Below are 25,125 nucleotides of genomic sequence, written 5' to 3' on the forward strand. Positions count from 1 at the left end.
ACAGAACGTATTCAGTACATTGGTAGAGGAACAAGCAGGTGCACTGCGGTGTGGCCAGGATGCTCAATAATGGTGGTAACCCCCCCCCCCAAGACCCTTCTTTAATCGACCTGGATACTGTCCAGTGGACCCTGGTGAATAGACTCCTGTGATTAGTGGTTAAACACACACAAAAACACAAGCTCTGTTGATTGAGTACGAGGTAGTGTTAGATTATTGATTAACCTCCATCTATAGACTCCTTCAAGAAAAAAGTGACTGGGACAGGTGGTGGTTATTATTTTTTGCAGTTTTCTTTTTATTTTCCATGTAACTGCTTCCTGCAGCTCATTTATTGATGTCTGTTGAAAGGAGTAAGTGCCTCACAATTGCTCCCTCCTTGCAATTAACGGACATCATGGTGCCTTTCAAGCCCTCCTTTCTGGTGTGAGGGAAGTGGAAAATTCAGCTGTAAACAAGCAATCATCAGCTGCACTTGGATTTATCTGTATGTTGTTTTTTGTCTCTCAATTGACTTTAATCCACTAAGGCTCTGAACAGAAATTACACTGCAATTCTCAAAAAATAACAAAAAATAAAAAGCGCTGTACAAGTCCGCTGATGTTTTGAATGACCACACTTTTTAGCACTTGAACATTAAGGGTGTAATAGTACACCAAAAACCATGGCCCTGTACGTATTTTGGTTTTAAGGTCTTAATTTGGTGCTGGTTATGAGGTAACAAATTTGACATACTGCCAAAAGTACAGAGGGTGAGCTACTGTACACTTTTTCCGGTGTAAGTAGCCTGTGGCTAGAGCACAAAGCAGTTAAATTTCTTGTCCCGTAGCTTATATTTTCCCTGTGGGAACTCGGTACACCTCTATACCATACCAAAAAAGCCTTAGCATTTATTGTTGCACCACAAGTAAACATTTATGAAAGCAAGCCGTTGGACTCAATAAGGTTTAGTGTGTTTCCATTGGGCATTTGCAGGAAAAGAAGATCAAACAACAACAACATGGCCCATATTTGATAAAGGGACTGTGTGCTCTATACTTCCCTATCTTGACCACCACTTTCAGGTCAATGAGAGCCTTAAATGTTTTTTGTGTGCGGCTACAGCAGACCCAATGAAATCCAAATCAGTGAGTTGTAAAAGCAATCCAAAAGTTTTAAATAAGGTGGAATCAGAATAGTAAAAAGTTAGCTCCACTCCCCTGTGCACCACATTGCGTCCTATTGGGATAAAGTGAATTTGGTTGAAGTCTTTATTTGTTCTGTGGCGCTTTCAAGCCATAAATGAACTCCCGAGATCTGCATTTTGCGTGGCGTGCTCGAGCGAAGAGGTGAAGTTTAGGGCTCAGCCAGAAATCAATTTGGACGTGGCCCTTAACTCATTTATTTGCAAAGAGCTGCAGCTGCAGGCTGCAGATTTGCCTGCGATGCATCGGAGCAGAACGTTTCCAAAGAAATAGGATGAGATGGACAGACACCAAACATCAAACTGTCCTTTTGTCAACAGTTCATCTGGACATGCTTGGTTGTCCATGTGAACATTATTAAATGAGTTTTCAAACAAAGCAATCAGACCCAGTGGTTGAATCTGCGTCTTTATTACATTATGCTGTGATACATTTTGCCTCTTGTGAGGTTTACATACCACTTTGCATATTCAAACAGGCCAGATAAGAAGACCATATGCTTCTGATTAGCCACAGTTGTACTTTCTAAGACCACTGCAGTTATTTGTTTATAGTTGTGGCTTGATCGTATCGCGGGAAGAATACAAAACAGCTTTTATGTTGCAGCATTTCTAAATTAATCAGCTTCGGTCATTGTCCTCGCTTCATTTTAAACTCCTTTTCATAGTCAGGTGTGCCGTGTTGATGTACCAGCACATATGTGTTGGAGAGAGCGCATCGGGCCATCAAATATTCATGGCCAGCATTCAGCGACATTATTCCCAACATCAATATTGCATAGGCCTCTAAATGCCTTTGTTTCTGGGTTTCGTCGGACTCCATCCTGCCTGGTTGGTGCACTGTTTGGAGATAAATCTTGTGTAAGCGTTCATGTTCGGGAGGACAGAAGGTGTGTGATGGAAAGTAGAAAGTGACAATTCAAAGCAAAGAAGTATTGTTTGTTGTTCAGCAGGATTACATTCAAGAGGAAGGCAAGTAAAACATGTTCTTTAAAATAATACTGTATGCTCTGTGTGCTCCCACTAGTCTAAAACAGTAGTCCGATTAATATCACGTTTGTGGAATATGAATTCAGCAAAAAAGTCTACCTCTTTCTATCATTCTTAGGGGTATGCCACTTTACCGTGGATTGACACTTGCTGTCTGAAAATAACATCCAAGTGTCTAACACTATCTTTTGTGGAGGATTGGCAAGAGAAGCCAATCCAATTTGGGTGAGAGTAAAGATATTTTGAGTCACTATTACATTTCATCCAGTGTCATGTTGAATAGTAGTGTGAAAAAAATGGTCATTATGTCCATTCACTTTCCATTTTCAAGCATCAAACCAGGAAGTCAAGTCAAGTACAGACCTTAGTCACAAAAGACTCTCAAAAGGGTTTAACAAGCCTGCAGTTCCCAAAAATCAACGACATCCACTGGAGAAGCAGCAGTAAAACAGACAAAAGTCCAATGAAAGTGGTTGAGTAGTAATGAAATGCCAGTAGGCTGCTCCCCTCTAAACCTCCTTGTTTTCTGTTCAACTCCCTTGGAGCCAATTCCAAGTCATGTACTTCTTCATCCCTTGGACATTGCTCCCTTGTCTGTGACAACAATGAGCATTTAAGTATTCCATCATCTGCGTTTGACAACCTGAGCTTGGACACAAATCGGTTCAAACCACTAGAAGCCTCACTTGGTGCCAACTATCTCACCAAGCACAGTTCCCATCACCAAACTGCATGACTTCCTGTTAGGTGTTGCCCCCTCTTGAGTGCCTGCATTCAACCCATCAGAACACACCGTGCCACTGCCAACCAAGCTGTTGACTTGGAACGTACATTCCTGATTGAATTCCTGGATACTCATGGCGAATAAAGTGTCACCACTCCATTTTGCACACTTCCAGTCCAAGGGCAAACATCATCCATGTCCTCCAAAATCATTCCATTACACAGAGGATGTTTTTTTTTTTAAACCCCATTTTTTTGGAATGAGGCATCGTCTTTCTCACCACTCTCTTCCCCACCTGGTGTCAATCCTCCACAGCCAAATGAAAAATGTGTCCAATATCCCCGGGAGAGTGCAATAATGGCTGGAAAGCAATAGAGGCGAGGCAGACAGATAGCATCCAGCTAGTGATAGCGGTCTTTGCTTGGCTTAGCACTTGTGAGGAAGTCGACGGAAATACACTTTTCTTTAGCCAAGCTTTCTTTATTCCATATGTGTTTATTTCTAACATGGTTTGGTCTGTTTATGCCAAACATTTATCAATGATTGCAGGGGCGCATGGAACTTATGCTCCATTTGCCTCAATTTTTTTCAACTTTCCAAGTAAAGCTTTCAGGTGCAGTTTGTGGGGAAATGGTGAATGTAAAAAGCTATTAGGAACTGTCCCTTGTGTTTGCGCGTGCGTGCGTGTGTTGGTGTGTGTGTGTGTGTGTTGGTGTTTGTGAGTGAGTGGGAGTCCAAGCCCTATGATGGATGGTGTGTGCTGACGTGTGCGGCCCAGCGGACTGTAGGAGTGGACATGGATGGCCTCCCTCCATCTCTCTCTCCAACTTCTCACTCCATTTTTGCTTGACTTCCTCCAGGGCCAAACATGTCAAGTCACCCGCTATTCTCTTCTTCCCGTACCCCCGTCGCCATTTTTGGAAGCTCCTATCACCTCCTGTTGGCCACCGCGCTTTGACGTTTTGTCGGGTTGATGGACACACGGTGGCATGGAGGCATCTGACATGACCTACATTGGTTTGAACATCACTTAGTCTTCTCTGTCCATCTGGATCCTTCCAAGTTTTGCATATTAATTACATTTTGGTTTTTGAATTACTTTAGAAGACAAACTAATGTTACTGTACCTCATCGAGCAACTTTCTTATGCCAATGCAACCCAACATGTTTGTGCTGCAAGAGGCTCTAGCTAACAGCTAACTAGCTCACAAGCGAACAGATTTCCGGAGCTCCTTCGCCAGCAGATGAACAGAGGCCCATCCGATTCAATTTCAGTGTTCATCATATTCATCTTCAACAAATTTCATCCATCTGCTGTTGAGTTGAACAACTTTTTTTGGTACATACACAGCATCAAAACAATTGGTGGGTCCCCCTTGGCATAGTGTGGTCGAGTCAGATCGTACATTTCCAGTTTTTATTTGTGTTCTCAACTAAAACATAAGCCCCAAGTAGATAGTCTACAATGAGTAAAAAATGAGTCCTCTAGAAACTGTTGATTGTGGGATGTATGGGGGAAATTCTCGCGGAATTATTTTTGCCTGTCTGCAATCTCTCAGGATTTGACTTGAAGTTTATTGGGATCCTCGCCGTCTTTTCTTTCAGTCTGTCATAATTCGCCCTGGCACTCGCTTTGTCTGTTGTGTGTTTATTTTACCTTGCCACTTGATTCCTAGCAGAGGAGGCTGTTCAGGGGTTTTCAGGGACGTTCCTCCTATTCTCTAATCAAGCGCACTGTCGCTGCACAGGGAGCGCGTTGCTAGGTAACTACGAGAGCTCAGTGATGGGGGTTCAAATGGTGGTCTTGTGTCTGCATGGAACTTACTCCTGCTGTGGAGGTAACAGCGCTGTTAAATATTGACAATCACACTTGAGTGCAAATGATTTGGAAACAATACAAATTCATTTCAAATCTCAGACGTGCTCACTGACTATTGAGTCACAAGGGCATGTGTACAGTGGGTTCTTCTGACACATCTTAAAAATCAATATCACAGTGTATCAGTTTTTATCTGGGCTTCATTAGCTCATTTATAACCTTTTTGAAATCATTGTGGGGACATCCTGCAACCGTTGCATGACACTTGAAGATTTTGCTTGCAGAAACATCCCTTGAGGAAGGTAAAAACAAATTTGTCGTCAATCGTCCACAGGCTGGAGGCCGAGAAGTCCCGCGCTTCGGCCCAAGCTCAGGCCGAGGCCAAGCGTCACGTGGAGGACGAGGTGTCTCGCATTCTGTCGGCGGAACGCGCCGTGGCCCAGGAGAGCATCCAGCAGGCCGTCATCAGGGAGCGCATTGTCGTGGAAGATGAGAAGCTCCGCACTCAGCTCTATGTGAGTACACAGACTTCAACTTTTGAGAACTTTTTCCATAAGTCGAATTCCTACTCATGCGCGTGCGCTACCTTTCAAGCCCACCAAGGTGAATCTTGCGTGTGGAAATCGACAAGTCATGCCTGGCTTGCTGACAAATGTCAGGTCCGTTGCCGTGTGAGCATCACTCCGAGCAAGAGTTCATTGATCCTCACCCCTCACACACACATTTTACTTTAGCTGTAGAGCCAGAAAGCAAACTGAAGCCTGTAGCTCACAGTAAGTAAATATCTCTACGGTGTAAGCTAATATACCCTATCGTCGCCTCTTCATCTCTCCGCCTAACAGTATTACACCTTAATTTTTGGGTGGTCTGTTTTTTCTAATTTCTTATTTGCCCCTATAAACATCATCTGATGCACATTTAGTGGTTTTTTTTTTTGATGAGAAAGCATTTCTGTGTCCCTCAGGAAAGATGTGTAAATCTTGTTACTTTTAAGGGTGGTTCAATATTTAATCAGGTGTTTTTATTGCACGTGTGACTGTATTTTCGCGTGTTTTTTAATTGAATGTGAATTGACCCGAAACCTGTTCTCCAACATTCATTGCCGCAGAAAACATTTGTCATTGGCGCTAGTTGTTGTTGACTGTGCTATTGATTACTCTCCCTCACCACCAAAATCATTAAGATACAGGTCACGACGAGCCCTGCAACCACATGCATTCTCTCCTCTGCTTCACGCACAATAAGAGCCATGATGTGAACAGTTATGCCTCCCCACGCTCACCTATAATAGCCATAACCTCTGCAGCCGTGGCTCGAGCCAATTACAATTGTAGGCATGCTGGAGCGTTGCCGTGTCGGCAAGAGTTCAAACGGCATGTCGGATTTAAATTCAGCTCATTGATTCAGGAGCTCATTGCACCTGATTTGTACCATGCCTGTTAGGTGGCTAAAAACACGATAATGGAGACCATTCCACTCAGAGGGACTGAAAATGAAGAACAATATGGAATTGGCTTGCCCTATGAAGCTGTCTTAAACTATTCTTACAAAGTTGGACCATTGTTGCCAATGATAAACTCGTTTTATTCAGTATAGTGTAGCGTAACCGGGGCTCGGTGGTTGTGCACGTCCTCCAGGCTTTTCTGCCACCAACAGTCACCAGTCATTCGCCAGTCATTCGCCTTCCTCCCTGACAAGCCGACTCCTTCCATCCAGCAAGTGCAGCTCCTTGTAATTGAAACTTCACAGGAGCGCAGGCAGGGTTGTGGCTTGTCAGTCACTTCTGTCGGCTTCCTGCTGTTCTGTTGTTTTGGCCGGTTCAGTATCAGGGTTCACACGTGTTCTGCCACTCATGCACAGACATTAATTGGCGGATACATAAATAAACCCCAAGCCTAAGGAGGTCAATACTGGCAGGTATTGTTTCAAAATCATGAATATTACTATGCCTGTACATTAGCATGGACTGTTAATGTACTCTGTTCTTCAAGCATTAATTAGATCAGGAACGCTCTATCATGCCCAACCTACCAGGCCCTTGTGGAGCCAAACTGGTCCAGTGGCCAATCCATCACTGGTCACACACAGGCTCTAACCTTAAGGCGGAATTTTCAATCAAACCCTAAGTCATCAATCTTTCCTCACTTCAAACATGGGCTTGGTGTCTACCTGTGCTAGTTGAAAATGTCTGCTCTTAACGCTTGCAATTGTCAAATAATGTCATATCCTACATTTCACATGAACTTGAAAAAGAGAATCCTGTAAAATAGGCACACTTTTCACAATGAGGTCAGGCTTGTATCACAGGGTAAGAACTATAAAAGGGAATGTACTGAGGATGAATAATTGAAAGGGCTGATAAATCACTACTTGGCAACTCTTTAGTGCATTATTGATGTAAATGCACACACTAGTTGCTAATGTGAATTTCCTGCCAGTTAAAACTCATTTTACCTTTGGTCGTCGCACAAAATCCCACCCTAACCGACATAAATTGTAGTCTGCAGTAGATGCACTTTCTCTATTCCCCCCTCTGCATCTCCATGTTTTTTGCTGTCGCATTTCAGATACAGACGACTGGACCGGGCTGATAACATGCTGACAATTTAATTTCCTCGGTATTAAAGGAGACTTGCTGGGTTTTGAATTGATGCCCCTTGGTGGTATAAAAAAAAATCCTTTTGAATCTTTTTCTCTCTCTCCATATAACAGATGATGGGAACATTAAGGGTGTAAAAAAAACTTCTTGTGTGTTATCTTTTGTATGGCCATTTTTTTTACACTCCCTTTTTCTCTCCCACGCTCTCTCTTGGAGGGAGTCCACTCAACCTTTGCTTTCATGTTGGCGGAGCCAGCCTTCACCCTGCCCTGGGTGTGGTGCCCACACGCCGTGCCTGTATTGCAGTTAGACGGGAAGTAATACCCTAATTGGCAAGCTCTTTACTGGCACTCCGCCAGCAACAGGCCCTCACCCTGTCAGCTAATTGACACCATGAGTGGGCATCAGCAAAGCTGTGAAACGGTAGTGATTGATTGATTGATTGATTGATTAATGGATGAACAATCAGTCTCAACGGTTGATGACGTGTCGTAATGTTTGAGAGGACCTCTTTTCACAATCCTGCGAACACAAAAACTGAAAATGATAATGAGCTCACTTCATTATTATGTCTGGAATCTGCATCATGAACACTTGAAAAAATGAACAGTTGAACTTTGTGTGTGTATTTGTGCTTCCTGGCTCTTTAATTTCTGAGTAGTTCACTGCCTTCCCCGTCTCGGCTCTGACAGAAGAGCTGTATCAGTTAGTGGGAAGTGAATGTTTGGCGCAGCTAATGGCGCCTGCGGCACACATTTTGATTGAACGGTGGGGAAAACTTTGACATGGAGATAACAAAGACGGTGTTGCGTCAAGAAGTCTGTGAAGAGCTGAAAATTCTGGGTGATCTATGTGCAGAAGGCGGCAAGTGAAGATGTGGAATAAATAGAGTTGCTTAGAAAGAGCAGACAAAATAAGGATATTGATATAAGAAGCCATTTCAAAAACAACCTTCAATTAGGAAACAAAGCAATCTTAAACTTTAAACAAACATTAAACAAGAATAAATAAAGTACAGCGACGCCTCGACAAGCAGTGTTTCTGGGAAGCAGCAGAGGGAATTTAACGGCAGGTAGGTTAGAGGTGACCCTGAATCTGTTGACATGGACTTGATGGACAGATGCTGGGGTGCACTGCGAGCCCCCAGCCTAGCTTCATCAAAACTCAAGGACCACCTGCTGCTACGTGCAATGAATATGCATGAAAAGACTGCAAAAATGTCCACTGCATCCTACAACCATATGGAGGTGGGTAAAGATTCTCATGTACAAGACAGGCAAGGCACATACGTGCATCAACACACCCTGACACTGTCGGTTCCCCGCATTCATGTCCTCACCTTCTGTCTTTCCGTCGACATTCTTCTCACCTCCTACCTGACAAAGGTTGTCCTCTTCTCTCCAGCATTCACTCTGCTCACCCCGGGGTTAGCTTTGTTGTCTAAAACCAAGTAGACGTCCCTCCATTTTCAGGCTGTTCACTGTGTCCTCTGCCGAAGCTATGTGGTGGAATTTTCCATGTCTGACTGAACGCAGGCACACTTTCTGGACACATCTGCCACTTTGTTGTACCTGTATCCTGTTACTATGTGCTTGACGTTACATACATCAAACAAGCTTGCCTGTTCATTAGTTAACAAAGTTAGGCAAAACATACCCATCCAACTTCAACAAAATTCAGTGGTGTGGTGGCGTATGGACGAAGAAGTATCCTATCTTATTCATATTTGGTGTGGATTTTGTCAAGGAGAGATGTGTGATTGTATACAATTTGGTACTGATCTAAATTGGAATTTTCATGGAGTTCTGCAGAACTGCTATGCTACTTTAGCTACAGCATATTTCCTTTTCAGTCTCTTTCCACCACAGTATCATCTCCTGACATTTTTCTGTTCCCCCTTTTCCACTGTTCCTGTTGATCGCCCCGCTTGCTCCTTGTGTCCTGGATGAGACCCTCTTACATATGCCCCCCGTGTCTTGGTAATGAAGGTTCAACCATTGTTATCTCATTGGTGCATGTTGGACGTGACAGATGAGCAGGGACCTCCAGAGGTTGCGCTCCCCTGGGCTCGCGACAAAGGCAAAGGCTTCAACTTCGAGACGATCTATCAATCAGTTTAGGCTGCAGGCGCCTGATCGGCCAATTAATCAATTCGTGGGCCCAGCAGATGTTGTCGTCGTTCCTCAGTAGAGCAGCGGCGCAGTCGGCATCTTCAACAAAGACCTGGGGGGCTTGAAGTGTCAGGGAGTAAAAAGAAAATTGATTTTTCATGTTTCTACCAGGATTTTAAGCTTTGTGCACTCACAAGCCATTTATTTTCACCGGAGGATCATTTCCCCAGATGCTCTTCCTGAAAAGATCTTTAGAGGAAGCAACCCGAGTTATCTCTGATGTGATTATTCATTACCATAAATTCTGCTGTTCATGCGTTCCACAAATAAGTGAGCATATTTTGGAAACTTCAACGTATTTGGAGGCGAGTAAAAGCTTTCAGGATCATTAAGTGTTGGTTTGACCCGTGGTCAAAATCAATGAGGTCCAAACTCTGTAAGGACACTTCATTTGAATGCATCTACGAACATTCATTGAGACCACCTACATCTTTTGCCCCATGACCTTTGCACTGGACTTTTGGTCCCTGTCTTGGTCGGGTCACCATTCTGACACGTCCGGTTGTTGGATCGTTACTATGCAAAGAGATCCCGAGGGGGAGTCATTCTGTCTGGTCAGAGGTGATGGCTTCATCTACCTCAGTCCTCCTGGCTTGTTTCAGGAGTTTGTAAATGTACGCCATATTGACATGGAAACATTTGATACAGGCTTTGGAGTATATCTGAATGAAGACCTAGCTGATCTTTACTTGCAATGATTGGATCAGTAATTGGAAATATGCAACTTCAAAGCAGCATCTGTAGTTCTGTTCTCTTCTTGACTCTTACCATGTACCGTACATAGGCAAGCACTTTTGCCTTATTTGTGGAAATGTTAGCAATTTCCAAAGTCTGGAATGTGTCCCTTCTTCATTGATGCCTTTCATTGGTGGCTAAAGGGGGAAATGCACACACATTCTTATTCTTTCCACATGCTGACCCCATCCCTCTTACTTCTATCTCCCACATCTCCCGTGCCACCTCCATCTCAACCATGCCAATTAACACCAAAGCTCGGTCACATTGTGCTGCACTTTGACCCCACCCTCACCCCCTCTCCTGCTTGTTGGAGCACCCCAGGCCACTCCAGGCCGGCTGCTTTGCTATCACTGTGTCGCAAAGCTCTGTGATAGATGGGAGCAGCCATGACCTCACCGTTCTGCAGCACTCGCGTGGATGCCGTGAGGTTGCATTGATTGTGATGTTACTCCTGACAGGGTTGAGACAGACAGGAGGAGTGGGGGTGAGGGTCGAAATACACCAATGTTATGGATGAGGTGTTGTTAGTTAATGCGATGAGATTTGATTTGTGTCCTATCGATTTTGGCACCCTGTAAGATTATTTTCATCGAGTGGCCGCTCAGTGTAACTTTAAGTCACGTCTTCGTATTTCGGTGCTGACGGCTTCATCACTGAGGTGTGAAATGAGGATCGCATTCAGAAAAGCCGGTCTTCAATTGTTTTTGTTTACATACAAATGACCATTGTTGTCAGACTATTTTGCTTCCGTTTGGCTTTATTTTTTGTGTTATAGAACACCAAGTAGTTTGGCAAGAATGGGAACAAATCCTTAGGGGGGAACAGCAGGTGCCTGACACCGCACAATTCAGCCGTGTTCATCATTTTGCCACCCTCCACTACCTTGCTTCACAGCTCAAACTGCGGCACTCGGCTAATTAAAAAACACGATTGTCCTTAATTATTCAACGGCTGGCTAATTGATATTCACAGAGGCATTCACCTCGCCTAAATGATCCATTTAATCTGACCACCGCGGTTGCAGTTCTATTGCCTTGTCACCCTGAGCCATTGTGCTACTATACCTAATAGGAACCCAGGAGAGGATGGCCACAAGTTCAGGGAGGTATAAAAGTTTCCTCTTGGTGGTGAGCCGCTTTATGAGTTTAAATATCTCTGTAAATGCCACTCATGTGTAAATTCCGTCTTTGCAGAGGTGATTTCTCTCTCCCTCTCCAAACATTTCATCCAAATTGTGTTTGTGGTTGCAGAGACGTACTTTGTCTGGGCTCAAAGTGCCATACAACAAGCGCTTTGTCATTCCCGGATGAATCACTTTTTATTGTCCTAAATCTGTCGCCTCTTTACCCCCCTCAAATTTACTTCTGTGGCTTCTGCTCGTCTCATCATTTCCCTTCTCTCATTTGTCTTCCCTCAAACCTGCACTCCTCTCGTCCTCAAGCCACAGCCGCCTCTCTATTACAGGGACAAAAGGTGTATGGGCAGTGGTGAGCTTGGCACTATTGTTTGGCCTTAAGCGTGATTAGATTATCTTCTAAAGTCCACTGAAAGGGGGCGATCAATTGGAAGTAATCCTGACATAGTGTGCACATCGGTGCCTGAATGCGTCGTCCAGGAGGCGGGCCAACTTGCCCGCCAGCAGATTTAGTGCACACGCACAAGTAAAACCCCAGGGTGCTCATTTTCTATCACAACCTCTCCTCCTTTAATGGCACCTTAAGTCTCCCCTTCAGCACACATTTATCTCCGCCTGCCCACTCGGCCTCTGTGGGTACAGCTGCTGTGTGTGTGTGTGTGTGTGTGTGTGTGTGTGTGTGTGTGTGTGTGTGTGTGTGTGTGTGTGTGTGTGTGTGTGTGTGTGTGTGTGTGTGTGTGTGTGTGTGTGTGTGTGTGTGTGTGTGTGGGGGTGTGGGGGTGGGGGTGGGGGTGTGGGTGGGTGTGTGTGGGTGTTTCGGATCACTGTCTGAGGGTCTGTTTGCGTCCCGTCGTCTGAGTGCATCTTATGTCTGCAAAATCTGACGTCTTCAGGCCCCAACATTGAGCTTCATCATGTGTGTGAGTGCTCACAATGAAGACCGAAATGTTCCAAATGCAACTGCACTAACAAGTACGTTGTCTGTGCTTGTGTGGCACTTCTCCAGGCCCTCAGTGACATCATCAGTCATAACGCATGCAGCTCCACCCGCAAGTGAATGGAGTATTTGAACACAGATGCTTATCGGTGTACGGTGAAATTGGATGGGCTAATGCATTTTTTTCATTAGGTGTACTTGCGTCATTATCTCCTTCAAACAAAAGCGCTGGCTTCAAGGCCTCATTTGCATTGCTGTTATCCTCCCCAACAGTCCTTCGCAGTGTGTAGGTATATGCCATGAATGCATACACATGAAGAACGGTGTAGCTTCTATAAAGTACACTATGTATAGCTTGAGAGTGAAAAGTCTTTGTTGAAGATTTTAAAGGTTCAAGTGTGAATAGTAAACCTCCCCAGAAGTCATGTTAATAAAGTTCATGGTTAATTAAATAAAGTACTAATTCAACGTTAATATTCTTCTTTGCTCCCTTGCTTTCTTTGCTTGCTAATCAGGAGATTGGACTTTGGGTAAGTCTATGACAATTTCCAATCAAAGTGTTTTTCTTTTCATGGTAGAGCCAAGGATTTCTTTTTCCACTTGAGTTTTGTCAGCCGTTGCATACACATTTCAACTGAGACCTTGAAGCTCAGTGCACTGCTGCAACTTCAAAGATGCTTCAAGTACCTTGTTCGTTCTGTTAAAACTAAACATGTATCTCAGAATACCACACATTCTCCTCTTGATCTTTTTGGATATTAATTTAAATTCTTAATGTCATGTTTTTTTGCTTAGAGTACCATAGAAACTGCAAGTGAACTAAAGGTTGAAAATAAGTTCATCCGCCATTCAATCAATCAGACAGCAACATTCCGAACCCCTTTTCAGACTCTAGGCGCTCCGCTTACCTTCCATCACTGTTGTTAAAAACGTCCATTCAGATTCAAGTCTTTGACCTTCTCTTAAATGACGTTTTTTTCCTCTTTGCAGTTCAAGACATTCAGTTTTATTTTTGGTGCTCCACACTATTAACCGTACGTTTAGTAGTGAAGGTCACAAAAGATAGATCAGCATAGTAAATGTATATGGCTGTTGTGCCTGTTCATAGCAATGACTGATGTTATCCTTTTGGCGTTGAGGGGACATGTAAATATTGTGCAAAGTATTTTTTGCTTTCTACTGTCTGACTTGTTTTGCAAGATTTATTACTTGATAAGATTTATCACAATTTGTAAACTATCAAAAATATGCTATGTCATTATTCTTCTGCAACACTTCACCTATCACATCTTTGTGTGTGTGTGTGTGCAGGCTAAGCAGCTGGAGGCTAAAGAGGCTGACCTAAACAAGCAGGATGCTTTTTACAGGGAGCAGGTGGCTCGGCTGCAGGAGAGGGTGAGTTTGCAACATCAACGTTAGACTGAAAATGACTAGACTGCATTGGGAAGCAATAATGGTACTCCAATATTCAAATGGCATCGTTTCATATGCCCTTCCTACAGTAGACGCATTTACAGGCTACCGTCCACATAGTTGGGCTCACTAAAGGTTTAGCAAAAGTCATATTTTCACCACATTTAAACTGTAAATGTATGCGCAACCTTTCAAACTCTTTTTTGCTATCCCCTCTTAACGCATCTTTCTCAAGGACAAAGGGTGAAATGTCTTCCTTCGCTTGTTGATGTTTTTCCCCTGTCTGTGGAAATTGACACTCTAACCCCCACTCATAGCTCCAAGCTAAATCCTGTGTGAATGGGTACAAGGTTATATCACGTTGTGCACATGGCCGCTTCATGCCGGGCCACTAAAAGATGCAGTACCTGCAAGTCGAGGTCCAGGGTCAACAGTAAGAGCGATGCCCAAGCACTCGTGCTGCTTTCATATCCTGTTATCAGATGCCCTGTTGATATGTTGTTGAAATGTTCCTTCCATGAAAGAAGGTGAAAAAAAAACATTGCACGGGCACAGCAAGTTAACCTCAAAATGTGAAATTAAACTTTTACCCCCAAAAAGTTTAGATTTCCCATTGAACTTCTTATTCATCCTGTTTAGTAGATGTTAGAAAGGCATCCTGGTCATGGGCAATACAATCATGGATTAAAAAAAAAAAATTGAGTATAATTTAACCAATTATTACACACTGTAGTTAGCAGGGTAGTGTGTGGTGATATCTGCAAATGTTTGAAACACAGAGTTTCATTTTCATTGCCACATTTATTCTGAATTATGATGACACCAAAGGCACTTATAGCGATATTGACCCTGGAGCTCCTTCTTCTTCTTATCTTCTTAAAAAATATGATTTAAAAAAACGCAGCTTATAGAAAGAAGCACTAGTTTGAAGATGGTTGAAAAAATAAGTTTAAAATAACAGAGAGGTTTTATCGACTCCAGGTAGGGACCATTCATCAGCAACCTTGTCCTTTGATCAATAACGTGTGGATCAAAGTGTCAAAAGATCACCTTCACACGCAAGGCTGGAAAGGGGGAATCATAAGCGGGGGAAAACATTTGAGAATCCAGTGATAAGTTTGTAGAAAAGATAGTGTCTGATGCATCTGCATCTCTCAAAAGTCCAGTTTTGCTTAGAAGCGGTTCTTTTTCGAGCAAGAATGCAGCAAATGGGATTTTTGAAACTTCTTCACAGTATCTCCCCTCGCCATTCTTTGCCCTCCGTCATTTTACCACAGGCTGCTCCCAACATATTTCACTCTGGCGGAAAAGTAGCAGAGGAACACAGAGAAACAGAGAAAGAGAATATAAGCCTGATATATATTGCACGTCTGTTCCAATCCAACATGGCCATTCATCAGAGAGGCTCCCAGTGACAGGCCATCAGCGCGCTCGCAGGCAGCTCAGCCTGATGCCTCTGCTGCTGCTTCTCATTGGGTCCACAGTGAGCAAATAGCCTCTGAAAACAATATCTATATATTTATTACATCTTCACTCGATACCTGCCTGCTGTAAAACAATCTCATATTTAACAATCAACCGCGACCTGTGTTTTCTTTCTTTTCCGGCACATCTGTCTCTCTCTGGTCTTTCTCTTATCAGCATTTTCCTTCCACCGCACGCTAATTCTATTTTTTTCCCCACAAGCAATTTTTCATCTTTTTTTTTTTTTTCACCTGGTATATTGATGAAATTTGATTTATTTCTGCCCTCCCACAGAGGCACGTCAGTGGCATTAGTCACTGCTGAAAGGAAAAGTGTTTCGAAAAATAATGGTTATCTTCCGATTTCTCAGGTGATATTGCCCTTATGAATCACATCTGAAAATCCTTCTTACAAAAGGAAGTTGTATCCTTCACTTCCCTTTGCAGAAATGCATTGTGGTGCATGGTGTGGTTCCTGCTTAGCTGCAGATAAGCACCAAGAAGAAGCCATTAGTACCTACAGTTATTTGGCCCATTCATTAAAAATGTCCAATTAAGCTAAAGGATGTTTTTTCATTGTTTTTTTTTCCTGTAATGCAGCTTCTATCGTTTCCATATCGCCGCAGTGCATTAGTGGTAATGACTTAATTTGTCTTGCGACGCACTGTCCACCGCAGCCAAACCAAAAATGTCATTTAATCCAGTGTTGATAGCAATTGATTTGTTTGCAGGGTAAACGCAGCCAGGATTTTGTTTATCTGGAGACTAAATTCCTTGACAGTGCCTTTTAAAAAGAGCCAGTTTGCACCATAATGTTGCCAGTATTTGTAAAGACATTCATTTGAAAAATATACTTTTCAATCAATTGTTTTGCAAATAACGCTCCCAATTAACCACTGACTGATTTGAATTCATGTAAAAAAAGAAAGAAATCAACTCTAGCATTTGTGATGTCTTTAAAGTTTTATATGACTTTACCAGAACATTTTTTTATTTCAAGCAAAAGTACTAATTATCTTTTGCGATCCAAAATGAGAATGGTCCCTCTTGTCTCATAAATCAGTTGCCAAATATTTTTTGAGACTTAAATTGAGCTTTTCTAATTTTGTGCATCAGCATCGAGTTCCAGCCACCAGTGTATGGCAGTTGCATGTGTCAAGGTGTGCACATGACAGTGCATACATTATTTCTGTATTGAAAGTGCCAATCACTGTCTCTGGAGGCTTTTTGTCTTCCCGGGTGGATTAGTGGCGCTGATTAGTGCCAACTCTGCCATTTAGACAGGCATTACTACTTTAAATTTATTGTTCTAGGCCTCTCCCTATCCAATGGTTCAACTCCAAGACACCGGAGAATACTTTTTTCTGTCCACTTAAGGGAGCGCTCCAAAATCAGCTTTTTATCTGCAAACACAAAAAAGGGGTACCTCTAAATCCCTTTTCCTGCGCTCTTGACAGTTTCTTTGTATAAAATGAAAAGCACTCTGTTAAAGGCCAAGAGGGCACAGATACGGCATGAGCTTACAAGTTAGCTCTTTCTAACTTTTCTTAGTTTTAGTTTTCATCTGTCAAAGACAAAACGAGAGAACCGTTACATTGACTTGTATTTACATTTATACGCATACAGCAGCTAATGTGATATTTCTTGTAAGCTTTAACGCTTGGCTGTGGGGTAACTATAGCTACTAAAGTGATTGGATACAATGCAATCAATTAGCCTTACAGTTTTGACTAATTAATGAACAAGCAGTATCCATTTGACCTAATTGAAAACAATAGCCCAGTTCAAATCTTCCATCTCAAGCACATACAAAGGTTATGTGAAATATAATTTACATATCGATGTCACAAAATGTGCGTCATCTTTTTGAATTATTAGGTACAGGTGTCCCATTTGTGTCGGGCGGTTTTTCACAATTGTCATGTCCCATCTCGCGTCGGCTCTCCAACACAACTATTGATCTTTTTTAGCAGTGCAGCTCATTCCTATTGATCTTTTCCTGAATGATGATAAATGCCTTCCTTTATGAGAAGGTTGAGCCCGTACGGATACAACTCATCCATTCATCCATCCATTTATATGCCCGTCACAAAGTGTACCTCGAACTGGCCGTGTAGCTCAGCAGATCAAAAGATTCATTCTGGATTATTTGTGTAAAAGATCTCAAGTCTCTTTCTGTGTCCATGCCATCAAGGTGTCTCTTGCATTTTACAACCTCTCTACTGCTCTGTCATTAATGTGTGCAACAGCCAGCCAGGGCAAGAGATGCAGACCTTCCTTGAGTAGTATAAATGTTGTCGCAGTGAGGTTATATGGCAATGTTTAAAGAAGTAATTCAGATGGAGTGGCCACGCGACAACTTCATTTACGACAGGCCCACCGGGGGAGATTGTGACCCGGTGGGCGTCTGTACATTGTTTACTAGCAAACCTCTGACCTTCCATGACTGCAGCTTGTTTTTGTTCCAGCTGGTAATAGGCCTGTCCTCACACAGATGCAGGTACCACTTTGCTCAAGTGTTTCATTTTACCCTGATTGCTTTTACCTGAAAAGTTGCCTTTGAATGCTTTTGTCTAATGCCCATTTTCAGGAAGAGTAATTTGGACCTTGAGCCTGTTTTTTTGTTTTGTTTACAGAGTGCTCAGTTCTACAAGGTCACCACAGAGAACTACCATAAAGCCGCTGACCAGGTCAATGCCAAGTTCAAGTAAGTCCCTACTCACTTATTCCAATTCCAACACGAGGCTGTCAGGCCGCCGCTATCCCAAAAGAACACATTCATCACAATTCTATGCCTGATATTGAATTGAATTATGCAAGCCGCATTCTAACCCATGGCATTCAATCAAAGGCAGCATTAGTACAGCCCATTAGCTCATGTTGATGATGCAGCTGAGTGATAAGCCTGATGGCATGTTGATGGTAGCTGACAGGGCTTTTCTTGTGCTCGTTTATAAAGTGCCGGTGTACGAAGGCTTATTGGGCTGTCATTAATTGAAGGTAGCGCAATCTTGAAACTCCCCAGCCATTTTGTTCAACTCTTCTGAGGGTTCCCAAGATGTTCCCGGATCAACTGAGAGACCGTCTCTTCGGTGTGTACTGGAACTTGCAGTGGGTCATGCCCAAAATATTTCACCTGGGAGGCGTCCAGTTGACATTCTAAATAGATTCCCAAACCACCTCGCTCTACTCTGAGCCCCTCCCAGATGACCGAGCTTCTCAACCTATCTCTTAGGGAGAGCCTGGATATCCTACATAAGAAACTTATTTCGGCTGCTTGTATCGGCCATCTGTTGGTCATGACCCACTGCTCGTGACCTTCGGTGAGGGTGGGAATGTAAATCAAAAGCTTTGCCTTTCAACTCAGTGCCTTCTTCACCAAGAGGGCATTGCACCCTTTTCCGACTGAGGACCATGACTTTAGATTTGGAGGTGCTGATTGTCATCACAAGGTTATGAACATAATCAGTGACAAAGGGCAGCCTTGGCTGATGGTCAAACCTTCATTGGAAATGTATCTGGCACTAATTGCAGAGGGATTGAACAGACTGTTCGCTCCATGCATGTGTACTGTATTCGGTATACCAGTAACTCTGATGTGTAAAGATTGATTACTGTATTGAGGCCATTAGCTAAGAAGGTAATAACAAACTAGCATCCAAGTAGTCTTGTGTGTTGCATGTATCCAACACACACATGTAACCCAAGTACTTGAAGAATCCCTCCCCATCCTCGTTCCATTCATCTTCTTAATAAGAGGCCATTAGACTCCATAGTAATGTAGGGAAAGTGGATGAGGAGGCCGCGAGCAGTGGGGCCAAATTGGGCCCCAGCTCTCAGGAGGCTGAGTTTATTGTGTTAGCTTGTCATTAGCCAGTGCTAACACAAGGATCATTGTCTCCCTGAGAAATGCTGGAAACTGATTAGCGTAGCCCACCAGGGGTGTAGTGCTGGACTTGTGCAGGCTGGAACTGAGACTTCCCAAATCGCATTAAAGCGAGATTGGGGGTGGTGGGGGTGGGGTGGGGGGGGGGCGTATCACTCACTGGAATAGCATTAGTGCCAAATGATGGTGCAGACTCCGAGCAAATGTTGGCCCTAACAGGGTGGCTAGTCATGTGACACAGGCATGTGTACAAAGACTTTCGATTGGCTGATTGGATTAAAGCGGGTGCATTAGGACAGTTGTGACTGGATTACAATAGCAATTGGGGGGTTGAGTGGGGGTGGGGTCTCTGTGTGCATGTGCGTGTGCTAATTAAATGTCGAAAGGGTCTGGTGGAACATGGGATGCAGCATGGGGATCAGAGCGGAGGGTTAATTGGATATAACGAAGGCATTTTTGGCTTTAGCTTGAGCGATGGAGTTGTGAGCACTGAATCTAACGTTGGCTGTTGGGTCTCCCATTGAGAGATTAGATTCTATCTGTGGAGAGACGCAGCAGCAAGAGGGTTTCGGATTGATTAGCGTTGGTTAATATGATAGTGTCAAAGGTTTGGTGAGTGTTCATGAAAACAGTCGGGGTTAACAGCATGCCAGATACCAAGGGTCAGTACAGATTGCTACAATGCAACTTCTCCAAGTAGTTACTTGGTACAGCTTTGTAATTGACTCTAAAGTCCATGAATGTGCATATGTATGTATATTCAATGTAGCGTAAATGATGGCACTCCAGTGCCAAAAAGATACAAGTGTGCGAAAGTTACTCTGCTCCATCCCTGTAGCAACTGTTACATTGCCCACAGAAACACTGTGGAAATGTAATTGAATAAAGTCTATCTCAGGGAAGGGAGAAATGTGAATGCCATCTAGTATATGCATCTCATGTGTCAATAAGCAATCCATAACACAGCTCATCGTATGCAATGTACAAAAGGTGTTATGGATTTCCGCCCCCGCAGCATCCAAAAAGAAGCTTTCATTCCCGAGGCACTGTGCGGTCATTTTCATCGGTGATGTTGAAAAATAAATGAAAGTGTGAGAGGTAGGGCCTCCTGGGAATCAAGGGTTCGTGTATATATGCGCCTATGTAGTTGTTTGTTTCGGTGTCCACTGCAGCTGTTCCTTGCCATTTTCTATTCCCGCCAGAGTATGATAGAGCGCGCCCAACTGAAACCAGACGTGCGTCACTCTGACCTCATTACATCCTCTAGCTTTCAATAAGACTTTTGTCATTTAAAAAAAACGTACTATACAATAACTATACAATGACACGATTAGAACATAGGGAATATAGGTGCTCCAACGTCTCCAAAACGCTGTATATTCCCCTCGCATTTGCTTGCTTTGATGGAGAAATAAAACCTCTTTGTATAGCTTTTTTTCTGCTTTATAACATAATTCCACCTCTTGTATTGCAACACTCCAGTAAAACTGCACCTCTAACAAGGCTGAACAATCCCAATTGACATTGATTATAGTTGTACATGGGGTACTCAGTTTATAAATGGGGGGGCATTTCCAGGTTACAAACGTAAATAACGCACATGTACAGTATGTGTATACGGTGTATTTAAATATATATGTGTTTGTGTGTGTGTATATGTATATGTATGTATACAGTATATATCTATACATAAATACACACATACAGTCTAGTTATATACATGTATTTGTATATATGTACTCTACATACATGTTATACAGTATGTGATATCTGTCTATGTAGAGCTTGAAAATGGATGTTAAATTTGGCCTTGGAAAAGGTTTATGAACCAAGTTACTAACTCATTCACTGCCATTGACGGTTATACACGTCATCAATTCATTTGAGCTATTTCTATTAGTTTAACATTTTTCCCCACTTTTGTTAACAAGAGTATCAAAACCTAGATTTTTTTAATTGTACATTTAGAACAGATATCAAATTTGTGATTAATCGTGAGTTAACTAGTAAAGTCATGTGATTAACTACGATAAAAAAATTTGAATCGCCCGACGGCCCTAATTTTTAGTCATCTTTTCATTTCTCTTCTTTTAAATCGCGTCAGGCGATTAAATTTTTTTAATTATAATTAATTGCATGACTTCAATAGTTAACTCATTATTAATCACAAATGTTATATCTGTTCTAAATGTACAATATTTTTTTCTAGGATTTCATACGCTTGTTAATAAAAGTGGAAACAAATTTAAACTAATAGAAATAGTTCAAATGAATTTTTTACGTCTATAGTCGTCAATGGCAGTGAATGAGTTAAGGTTATTGGATTTTATTATCCAGTTAAAATAAATGTTAGCCAAATGAGCCCCCAGGATGCCACATACATGATTTTGCTCTTGTACATGTGCACTCCGCACACTTCTTACATATACACCCACAATACATGAGAGATAATGTAACAACACGGTACGTTCGTCACACCATTTTTACTTTTACCTGCTTTCAGACGACAGATAAGCACCACCAGTTCCCTGTGGAAAAAAGAAGCCGTCTTAACCCCTTGCGTCTGATTTATATACACTGCCACATTCGCCGCTCTTTGTTTTTTTTTTCAGTTGACGCTTTATCACACTGTCCGGCATTTCAATGGGTGACCTTTCCCACATGGCACGTATGAAAAGTGCGCTTACGGCACGTGTGTTGGACTCGGTGTCCCGATGGGGCAAACTGGCAGCCATGTAGGAAAGCGAAAGATGTGAGATTATGCAAAGCGCTGAAAGAAAACCGGATCCTAAGCTTGCTGTCAGTGCTAACCTTTCGGCGGGCCTTCTTTGCTCACTTTAACCCGACTCCCTGCAGAATTGACGTGGCGAATGGTGGGGAATGAATAGTGGCGGTAGCATTTTGTAAAACTCCTCCAGACACACGCCTCCGCCGCGTCTTACCTTGATGTATGCATTTGTGTGGAGATCAGACCGCATTGTTAGGTCTTTGCGTTTGCAACTGATTACGTATGTGTGCAACATTTCCAGGTTGGCCGCGGAGAATAGGAGCTCATTTTAGTCTGTCACTTCACTGTCGCTCATCCCCTCCCTGTAAGCTACAAAAGTTACTGTGTCTATTGTTGATTTAATACTTCCTTTGAAAATATCTTTTTTCCACCATTCCTTTTTCTTTTTTAATTTAATCCTGTTGACAACAACAGTAGCCGCTGTCCTCGCTTTATCACAAGGTGAATATAAAGTACCCATTGCGCCTCCATAAGACTCCTGAGAAATGCTCATTCCTCATAGAACTTTTTAAAAACTTACTGGTGGTATAAACTTAATAGTTACCACAGAAAAAAAAACTGACTGATTGATCGTTAGGAATTCGGTCAATTATGTCAACATGATTGTCGATTAATTGAGGAAAAACAACATGAGCCATACTGATCCATTGCAAGAAATTATTTGGATGTTCTTCCAAAATTAACAGCTGACACATTTTAATCAATATGTCCACTCAGCATTCATCTCCATTCCAAAGTGGCCTCCTTTTCAACTGGTTTTGGTTGTGAGTTACCAAATTAGATAGAAGAAATCCTAAGGCTAAAATGCTTAAATTTGTCGAAAAGTAGCCTGCAAAATGTAAATAAGGTGTTGAGCCAGGGCTTTTACTTCCTTGGCAGTGCTCCTATTAGTCGAAATGACAAATAGCCATGCCTCCTAAATGAGCAAAGCAATTAGTTGCTGATTATGAAGCAAAAACTTTCACTCGCCGATTTAATTAGTCAAGATGACAGGAGTTCATTTGGAGCAGTAAAGTAGCAAGCTGATGTCGCGCAGTGGCAACCTCACTGTCAGGTGAGGTCTGAGCCTAATTTTGTCACCATGGCAACCAAGGAGATGGTGGTCAGGGGAGGCGCCAGAAGTCAATAGCGGCTTTAAAAGCTCTTCTCGGGTCTGCCAAAAGCTCACACGTTCATTCATATACACTCCTCACACCTTTTGCCTTTCTTTCCCCCCCCCCCCTCCATTCACTGATGGATTCTCTGCAGGGGGTCACTCAGGTCCATTAAAAAAAAGCAAGAAAAAAAAAAGCACTGTGTGTCATTTTTCTGTCTGGACGATTTAGATTTATCTGCCCCCCTGCAGTAGTGACACTTGTCTTAACTGGAGAGAACATGAGAGCTTTTTAAGGGGCGACCGGCACGTTCCCCTTAACCCTGTTAACCCCTAAGTGGACCCAAATGATGATAAATAGAGAACGTGCTGATTGGGAACTCAATCTGGCGGCGGGCCAAAAGGATCCATACTATATCCAGTGGGCCAGTTTTGTGCTTGATTGATCTGTGTGCATCTTTATTAGTGTGTGAGCTCCAGCAAAGATTACAAAAATCACTATGCTGAAACAATTGAATTTAGTAGGATTTGGTCCAAAATGTTAGACATTTACTGTTTTGAACATTCATCCATATACATTGTTACCTCAACAATACATGTTTCTGAATTGGAATAAAAACATGTTTTGAGATTAGTAGGATTTGGTACCAAATGTCATAATTATTAGAAAAATGTCATATTTTATTGATGTCCTAAATCTTTTATTCTTAAAATGTTTTTAAATTAATTTAAATAATAAATATGTGTTTTGCATCTACAGAAAACCTGCCAATATCATAAGCCTGCCTTTTGGATTGTAAATTCAATTATAAATTTAGTAGCATTTGGTGCAAGATAAATCATTAGGTTAAATCCAATTCTGAGAATTAATTGAGTCAACTCCCGTTACAACAATGCAACTCTGCACTGCATTGTGAATTTAGTAGGATAGCTACAAAATGTATGAATTAATAGAACATTGACATATGTTGGAAGGGAAAATGAGGTTTTCGGTTTCCCCTTATTTTTTTGGTTATCAATTAAACTTGGAACGTAATTACTGCACAGCCATGTAGTTGTACACTTTCTATACGTTTGCAAGGTTATAGAAATCAATCATTGTAAGCTCCAAGTCATGCATATTGATCGTAATATGTCCTCAGCTCTCCGTCAATAAGTCATGTCTTCATGCGAGCACACGTGCATACTTTCCCTCCATGCGAATGTGCTGACGTTGGTTTAATGATGCCGGGGACACCTTGAGGAAGAAGACATTTTGAAAGGGAAGCGAGCAGGTAATCTCTTGTAGCTAATTACATGTTAAGTGAGACACGATTTCACTCTGCTTCGCCTTTCGACCTCCTTTGCTTTTCCTTCCCATTTGAGCACAGTGTTTTCTTTTTTCATTCGGTATTCCCTTTTTTTCCCAGCGTACATTGTGTCCTCGTATCCTTTTTTGGCTACTCCAGCATCTCACACTGGCCCCTGTGCTTTCCCTGCTTTTTGATTTATGGCACAGTGCTAAGAATCTGTAATGTGGATATCTACAGTAAACCAGCCTCCTCCTCTCTTTCTTTGGCTCCCTCTATCAGTGTATCACAGCAAGAAAGACTCAGTGTGTGTGCGTGCGCGCACGTGTGTGTCCGTGCGTGTGCGTGCGGGGTTATAGAGGCCTTTACCTTTACTGCAAGTGATGGCACGAGGCGAGACGCTCTAAATTTACTATCTGTGGGTAAGTAACATCTAAACACTTCCATTGACAGCCTTCCAATAAAAGGCAACTGCATCCAGCTTGATGTCTCCATTTGTGTGTCCCACCTCATGTAATTTTATGAAACGTCCCATGAATCCCATGGGGGATGGAGTAGAAGGAGAGACGGGGGCAGAAAGGTGAAAAATGGAAGAGAGAAAAGTATCAGTTTGACATTTTGGTCTAATTTGAAGGGATGTGAAGAAATGTCATGGTGCACTTTATTTCCAGTAACTTCATTTGTATTAAAATAGCAGTTGGTTTCCCTTTCTTTTCATTTATTATTAAGCTATGTCATAAAACTATATTAGTCCAGAAGGCTGAACATTAAATTAATAAAAAAAAGCCCAAATTATAGATGTCTAAATTATTTTTATGTATCTTCCATGTTGTGACTTTTTCATCAAGCCATTAAAATTGCCACTACAGTTTAAATTACCTCCGCCAAGAAGTTGCT

The 25,125-nt window shown here is 42.4% G+C and overlaps 1 protein-coding gene across 4 annotated transcripts in view; it reads left to right on the forward strand.

Annotated features, from left to right (window-relative positions):
* The window catches only part of chchd3a (coiled-coil-helix-coiled-coil-helix domain containing 3a), a 43,475-nt gene that overhangs the window by 11,305 nt on the left and 7,045 nt on the right, over nucleotides 1-25,125 (forward strand). For 3 of the 4 annotated variants that reach the window (XM_086059949.1, XM_086059951.1, XM_086059952.1), the window contains exons 5-8: nucleotides 5,051-5,231; nucleotides 12,812-12,826; nucleotides 13,608-13,691; nucleotides 17,809-17,879. In XM_086059949.1, the coding sequence (XP_085916075.1) occupies nucleotides 5,051-5,231; nucleotides 12,812-12,826; nucleotides 13,608-13,691; nucleotides 17,809-17,879 (351 nt within the window). The remainder of the gene's footprint in view (nucleotides 1-5,050; nucleotides 5,232-12,811; nucleotides 12,827-13,607; nucleotides 13,692-17,808; nucleotides 17,880-25,125) is intronic. The other variant, XM_086059950.1, reaches the window with a different exon arrangement.

Source organism: Leptonotus elevatus, chromosome 17, assembly GCF_054856555.1.
Source record: "Leptonotus elevatus isolate MCC_2025b chromosome 17, RoL_Lele_1.0, whole genome shotgun sequence".
NCBI classification, from domain to species: Eukaryota; Metazoa; Chordata; class Actinopteri; order Syngnathiformes; family Syngnathidae; genus Leptonotus; species Leptonotus elevatus.